The sequence below is a fragment of the Macrosteles quadrilineatus genome, unplaced genomic scaffold (genome assembly GCF_028750875.1).
Source record: "Macrosteles quadrilineatus isolate MER2022 unplaced genomic scaffold, UCM_ALF_1.0 Scaffold_2__2_contigs__length_208266976, whole genome shotgun sequence".
NCBI lineage: Eukaryota > Metazoa > Arthropoda > Insecta > Hemiptera > Cicadellidae > Macrosteles > Macrosteles quadrilineatus.
The window spans coordinates 135,014,349-135,021,828 of record NW_026542595.1 but is presented as its reverse complement, the minus strand read 5'-3'; the positions used below and the strand labels follow the sequence as shown (position 1 = coordinate 135,021,828).

General features: G+C 35.6%; 1 protein-coding gene across 3 annotated transcripts; it reads right to left on the bottom strand.

The window, feature by feature from the left end:
- Nucleotides 1-995: 995 nt before the first annotated feature.
- LOC128987887 (TLC domain-containing protein 5-like) lies at nt 996-6,915 on the bottom strand. 3 transcript variants are annotated; one of them, XM_054408965.1, is made up of 4 exons: nt 6,801-6,915; nt 4,336-4,591; nt 3,052-3,230; nt 996-1,449 (listed from the first exon to the last, which is right to left on the bottom strand). In XM_054408965.1, exons 2-4 carry the CDS (start codon nt 4,571-4,573, stop codon nt 1,147-1,149), a joined length of 720 nt encoding a protein of 239 aa, XP_054264940.1. In that variant the 5' UTR covers nt 4,574-4,591; nt 6,801-6,915; the 3' UTR covers nt 996-1,146. The 3 variants fall into 3 exon arrangements, with proteins under 3 accessions (XP_054264940.1, XP_054264941.1, XP_054264942.1); XM_054408966.1 differs by lacking the exon at nt 6,801-6,915 and adding an exon at nt 6,536-6,640; XM_054408967.1 differs by lacking the exon at nt 6,801-6,915 and adding an exon at nt 5,788-5,899.
- Between the last annotated feature and the right edge of the window lie 565 nt (nt 6,916-7,480).

The following is a 7,480-nucleotide window of genomic DNA, read 5'->3' as shown; positions in this document are numbered from 1 at the left end:
GGGTTGACGTATGTTGCAGTGAGCCCGTCCAAACGGTATATGCACTGCTTTTCGACCCAGGATTTTCAAAAGAACGTCTGAAAAAGAAACTAGTCAAAGATAAATGTTTGGTACACTGTTATAAAGATTTTTTTGTTTTAGTTTGAAATTGTTACATTTGTTGAAATTAATTGACCAATCAATAAAAGTAGTGCACAATCTACAAAATCTTTTGTCTATTTGAATTTGTAAAAATAATTTTGAAGCTTTATGCTGAGGGCCAATGGCATTATAATGCCCTGATGACTACGCTATGTTTTGTGGACGCGTCTGCAAACGCCACCTAGTAAACTGGTATTTATTGCATTAACCGTATGCATGCATGCCAGTTTTAAGACCCTATTGGATTGCTTGTGTTTTTCTGAATAGTTTTGTTTTAGGTTTGGTATGTTGATGTTCAATAATGTTACAATTTCCATATTTCTATGGGAAAAAGTTAAAAGTTTCAGTTATCAGAATTTGACCAAGTGTTAAACTGGGTGTTAACAATAGGAAAATTTGATTTTGCATCCTACCAACAATCCTATCTCAAAAAGGAGGTTTATTATGGCGACTACCCATTGCAAACTCTTTATCTTAATATACTGTAATAGTATATTACGTTACTAGTCCAGATCCGATAGTTTACGCCATACAGTACTACTAAATCTGTACAAATCCTTATATATTACCACCAACTGAAGGACTAAAATTCACCAGTCATAACATCTAGGAGAGATTATGTTTTAGTTTATAACCACTCATTGCCACCCAAATACAGTGTAATCAGCTGATTGGTGTCCGGTAAAACTCATTACAGTACAGTAGTACGCAATGAAACCCCATTTGATTAAGCTGGCAGCAAACACCTGTTTTCTGGACTAAATCCTTGCGTGTGAAGCTCGTCAAAATCGTGTAGTGTGGCGTAAAATAATGTACAGTATGTAGGAAGTATAAAGGGGAGGAAGTACAAAACATTTTGTACTTAAATAATCTATATTTACATCAACCAAACTAAATTATCACATTGAATGTCTATGCCTTCAACTTGTAGTTAACCAGAAAATTAGTTAACAAGTTTAAAAGAGCAAATTATTAATGCAGTTCACTATTTTCAAGTAGACAAGCTCAACTGCTTTTTGCTTTTTTGAAATACTTATTAACCATATACGCCAATGTATAATACACCATGACAAGAGATATTGAATAAAATGTTGAGTAGGTGATTTGAATGTGAAGTTGTGAAGATGGGTCGAAGAGCACAAAAAGAGTTGTGATTCCACAGGGTATTACTCGGATAAGAGTAAAAAATATTAAAAAACTCCATTCCACAATCTTGTAGAATCTTCCGTTTTTGTACTTTGTGAGACGTAAAATCTGACGAACTTGGAACAATGGGTTGGTGCTTTCCAACATGAGTATTCCAACCATCTGCAAATTATATCGTTGTGTTATTCAGTGATGTATATTGAATGACAAAAAATCTAGGTGAAAGTTGAAACTAGAATAATTTCTTAGCGATCATATGTTATGTCTAAAGAGGTCAAGGTTATCATAATATCCTTAAGTGTTATGAAAATGAGTTCTACACCAGCGAGGCATGAAAGTGTAATTAAGACTCCACAAAAAGTATTGTCTAAAGAATCAGTTTATCTTAATCAGTAAAAAAGCTACACTGATCATCTCATTTTTGAACTCTTACTTTGCATTAATAGTAAGCTTAAAATACAGTGGGTGTGTTTCAAAACGGGGACATACAAAAATAAAAAATCCCCGGTCTAGGTCTTACCTTCCCACCTACAGTAAAGCTTATTCCCTAGATGAGGAATTTGCTTAAAAACTTTTTAAAAAGTTAAAAATTGGGAAGCGTTTTATGGCTCTGATGTTTTTTTACTGCTAAGTTAGTTGTTACTGCAAGTCCTCTATTTAATACTTTTCTATTAAATACCATGTTTAAGGCAAATTTATTGGATTCCTTGTGATGTGTTAAGTACCGGTAACTTAGTTTTAGGTATGTTGATCAATATGTTACCATAACCATTTATATAAAAAGGTCTCCAACAAAGAATGTCTGAATTTTAAAGGAGTCTGGACTGCCACAGACTTGGGCTAGGAGAAGGGCCCTGTTTGGTCTAAAGCAGATAGGTGATGAATCAGACACAAACATAGGGCAAAGCTCCTGCACACACAGGTATAAGCTTACCCAGTTAGTGGCAAGTGGGATGCACAATAAGCTTCGGTTGACGTGATTGGAGTCCCTCTCACAATACAACACAAAGGGTTATTTCTTGGGGGCTACTTACGATAGCTAGACAGTTTTAACATCAATTTGGAGTTGAATAACCAAGTGTTGTTTTCCATATAGCAGGGGGAATCATTAGGCATGCGCAATTGCGCAAAACGGGTGTGTGGTGGCGGAATGCCGTGGCGACTCAAACGAATGGTGCTAGTCGCCAGTACGATACTTATGACGCAACAGAAGGCACAATGTAATTTGAGGTTTGCCAGATTCAAATCAATTGTTAAATTAAAATTGATTTAAATTCACCTGATGATAAAGCAATTTGTTGCTGGACTAATCAGGTTAGTGAAACAGGAAGTGTTTAGAAAATACATTCACTGGCTGACAAAGTCGAAGAAATCTGACAGTCCTGCATCAGAAGCCAGAAAAAATGAAATGGCCAAGGAATTCTTCTGCTACTCAATTACCTTATTCATAAAATATTGAGACTTCATGCTCACAAAATTCAGGTAAGAAATCAAATTAAACCCGCTGATCACCCTAAGTGTACAGACTTTACCAGTTTTATGCTCATTATAAGATTGATGACAATCTAAATTTCATGAAGTTTTTTTCAAAAAGTATTAAAGCAAGTAAAAAAACTTTGACGTAAATTTTCAAATTATCTTTTAAGGTCCCCAAGCAACGGCCGTTCAAAATCCTGGTTTTCTTTTTCTGATACTCTGTATTCATCAAACTATTTTCTTTCTATCTAGCTGAGTTGTCATGTGCATTTAATGATACAGACTTACCATTTCAGCACCTCCTTCCTGGATCAGAAGAGCTGTGCCAAGTACAAGGACAGAAGCGTAATGATGAGCCACCATCAGAGATGGTTCTTTCTTGACTACTGAAGCGAGCGCACACTCCAGCATGAAGAATCCCAGGGACCAAATCAGGACAAGGTTGTGCAGAGGAATATTATCCTCACCTTTAAACAGTTAAATCTTGATAGGCAACTAGTAACATTGGAACGGCTGTGACACCCCTTGACACAGTCCATCCAGAAATTCAGGTCATCAACGTTGCAGGGAGTATTAAGGTTTAAGGCATGAAAACATTTGGAGTTGATCTGTTTAATATTTCTCAAAAGTAGCATGGGTGTCTACAAAGAGATATGGTCAGTTGGGCTATGCTCCCTGAGAAAAACTAAAGTGTTCACAAATTTTTAAATAGATTGTAAGATAACTCCACCAGTTAGATAACCGCTAATAATAATTTTAAATAATGTTTTAAAGGAGTATTTTACACAAAGTCGTTTTTGGAGGAGGGCTTTTTCCTCCAACCCATAGAAGAGGATACCGAAGGTTTGCCCTCCTTAAAGAAATTTCCTTCGGGGGCCCAAACAATGACCTACATATTTGTCTTAAAAATGGTATTATTATACTGGATCAGTGTGTGGTATCAGGTATCACCAAATAACCTGAGTTGCTGTCAGAAAGATTTGTTTTATAAATCAACCTACAGCTGTTTCATTCTGCGAAAAAAACAGAACAGATCTTCATTTCAGAGTGCCTAGCTAATAGCTATTGAAGAATCCTTCATGGAAGAGTCAGTCAAAAGTTACAAAACAACCATACAAAACACAGAACACAGCAAACACATGGACGTAACATTTCAAGCAAGCTGTCCAGGCTGGTATAATCATGAAATTATGAGATAACTTACAGTACTGTTGAATTGAGCCGGGTTTTCCTAGACTAGACACGGAAGAGGAGCGCGGAGGGCGGAGAGCGGAAAAGCAATTAACATGGCGTTCCGCTCCGCTTCTAGGAAAACAGTAACATTAAACTACCTAAGACAAGAGGAGTCCGCTCTCCGCGTTCCTCTCTCCGCGCTCCGCTTGCGGGCCTAGGAAAACCCAGCTTTAAAGTCATATGTGATGAACGCCATCATTAGGGATTTTTCAATATCTAGACATTCTGACCTGATAGATAGTAGATGTGACCCACTTTTCGCAACACGAAACAGCAGTAGGCAAGACTTTTTGAAATAGAAAATTCCCTAAAACTTTATACAACATCAAATTCACTCACCAATCTCTATGAAGGGATGTGGACGATGCTCGGTGGCAATCATAGTGAAGACGATAGCCCCTACGGCATGCAGAGCTCGCATGCAGCATGACAAACATTCCAACAGAAACTGACTGCCATTTGCTGCCAAGCTGCAGAAGTAGTACACCAGGCACCAGCACAGGAATGAAGTCAAAGCCCAAGCAACTGCTGTGGCTACTGAGATATGCTCCGAACTCAGGATGTCTAGAGGTAGCATCTTTCTGGAGGCCAATCACTGTAAACGTTTATTTTTGTCACATTCAAACTCTCAAATAATAAATAATAAAATTCTAGTAGCCTAACCAGAATAATTTTGTACAATGCATCAAATACAGCTGTTTTCAATTCATCAGTGGTGTTTCAAAACCAAATATCAAATCTCAAAATGTTGGAAAAGTTTTGTTGTTGACATTTGATAGGTGAACTTCAAGATTTAAAAGTTTAGAAATTGAAGATTTTGGCAACTGCGGTCTTGAAATTGCTGCTATATGTTGTCATTATTATTGTTTATAACACTGTCTTCACACAAGCTAGCAGCAATGGAATAAGTTAATTTTATAAAGTGAATGCCAATGCCGTATCACAATTTGTAACTGGAGATGACTCCTTGTTCTATTTTGTGGTTCTAAACCAACATTATACACATCAGTGGCCGAATTATTTCAAGTTAACTCTGCATTATCTGAGGTTTGCAGTTTCCGAATTAGAGTTGGTCTCAAAGACCTCAGACAATCGGAGACTACAGGCCTACATACTGTATTCATTTTATTTTTATAATAAAAAAAAAATTATTAGTTGTAATCCTATATTCTGGATACGAGCTATGTCTGTCCATTACCTCTCTGTCAGAAAGAAAAAAATATTGGCATGAACATAAATAGGTTCTAATCACATTAAGTAGGTTACAGTTCCAGCACCTAATTTTTTACAAATCATGCAATGGGACTGTAGATATATATAAATTATATGTATCCGTAAATGTGATAACTTGAGTAATTTCTGTCCAATTTTGATAAAATTTTATTTAAAGGTGTAATGCGGGATGAACTTGAATTAGTTTGCAAACCAGCATAATCAGACCATGGGAACGGGGAAAAATTTCTTTTTCTCATTTTGACCCTCAAAACACAAAATTTCCTAATTTTTGAGAATTTTGTAAAATGTTGTAGTTTGCTTTTTATGGATACATTTTGATCAAACTTGGGAAATTTATTTATTTCATACTGAGCTATTAATACTTTACTAAAAACACACTTTATTAGTTTCCATTTAGCAGCAAACCTAAAATAGGTACTCGTTAAACCTAATGTTATTTAAATAGATTTAATTGAAAACCAATTCAGACAAATAGAAATTCGCTTAGTTGGCAGGTTTGCTGCGGGGGACTCTTATCAAAAACCTAATTTAACAAATTCACAAACTCAAACTAACCTTTCTTAACAATCACTCATTCTTGAGGAATTTGAAAGAGAAAATAAGTTAAGTATGTTAAGTGAACACTCAAAACTTAATAAATAGTTCATGAACACACCACATTTATCTGTCAATACTTATAACAAATCACTTCAGCATCAGCACAGCATTAATAACAACACTAGACTTTTCAAGCAGCTCAAAAGACAAAGTCAAAAGTAAACACCTTTGCAATGCAAAGTTTGCAAATGCAACTAACTGTTGAAACTATTATCTATAACCTCGTCCAAGAAAGAAATACTGTCATGCTACTACACAAATAGCTGTTACCCCCAGGAACTGTTCCAAGGCCATCTGCACATGGTAAATAAATAACAACAATATTACGATGGGGATTATTGGGAGGCCTTAGGTGCCCATGGGTACACAATGTCGAGTGAAACTTTCCACATGTAAATATTTCTCTAATGTGCAGCAAAGTGCCACTTTGCGCACTAGTAACACAAATAATTATTCCCATTTTGAATTTCTTGTCAGGCTAGACAACAGTGTGTTTAAATAATTAAAAATATAATGTTTCTGGCCAAAATCATATTCCACCATGGATTGAACATACATTTTTAAGGACAATTCGTCCACATAGGGCAGGTAAAGACAATTTCAAGGGATTTTTCCATTTTTTTTTATGGAGTCTATTAGGATTCTGTGTATAGAGTATTGTTTATCATCTGGTATTATGAGTAAAGAGCTTTACTTATTTACTTACCTTGGCCTAGTTTAAAAGATCAGTCTTGAAACTCACAGAATAAGTATTTATCACACAAACAGCCAAACGCAACTCAAGTAACATACTACAAACAGTTAGGCCTAGTCTGCTACGCTCCACATAATTGATCAATTAATAACAGCTGGCAAATTAGTATAATTTTAATGATTTTTACATAAAAATCATCTGATATGAATCATAACAAATATAAAATATCAATCGTAACAGGATTAAATTGATAAAATTGTGAGTTGCATTTACATACCTGAAGAATGTCCAAATGGTAGTGGCCAACGATATTTGATTAACACATTTTGTCCTGATGTAAAACCTTACTGTGTTCCAACAAAACAATTCAGAAGGCTTTTACAATATAATTGTGTTTTCAAGGCATTTGACACTACGAGGCAACACGTACACCCAATGTCAGGACTCACACTTAGAATCCTGATGTCCCAATATGAAAATGTGCCTGGCTACCTTGAATAATAATGAATATGGTATTATCATGATGCATAGGCTGATTAACATCTGGATAATCGTTTTGCTATATTTTAGTTAGTAACTGTAATTTTAATACTGCCTTGATGTAGTTCTAGATGGATGTGAAAACCTTAAATTTCTCTTCAGTATTGAGGGCATGCCAGTCAAAGTTTTAAACGTCGTGCTATAAGTCGACTTAACAGAACAAGAATCATTTTATTATGTAGCATCGTTGGCATCAGTTTTCTGATTCTACACCTTTTGGAATCGAAGATGCGACCTTCAAATTTAGAGGCAAACACAAAAACCACTCGGTCAATCAAAACAATTAAATTAATTATATCTATCGTTGGGTAGCTGAGTGGTTATACTTAGTGCGTGCAAAGATTGACAGAGTGGAAATCATTAGGAATTGCCTCTCATTAGCCTACATGAAACTCAAAAGAGTAAATAATTATTACT

Bases quoted from the DNA above. Each gene is read 5' to 3' on its own strand.
- LOC128987887 (XM_054408965.1), bottom strand. From the start codon at position 4,573: ATGCTACCTCTAGACATCCTGAGTTCGGAGCATATCTCAGTAGCCACA. The intron at 3,231-4,335 runs GTGAGTGAATTT...AACTGTTTAAAG, and splicing joins ACATCCCTTCATAGAGATTG to GTGAGGATAATATTCCTCTG. The intron at 1,450-3,051 runs GTAAGTCTGTAT...TATAATTTGCAG, and splicing joins AGGAAGGAGGTGCTGAAATG to ATGGTTGGAATACTCATGTT.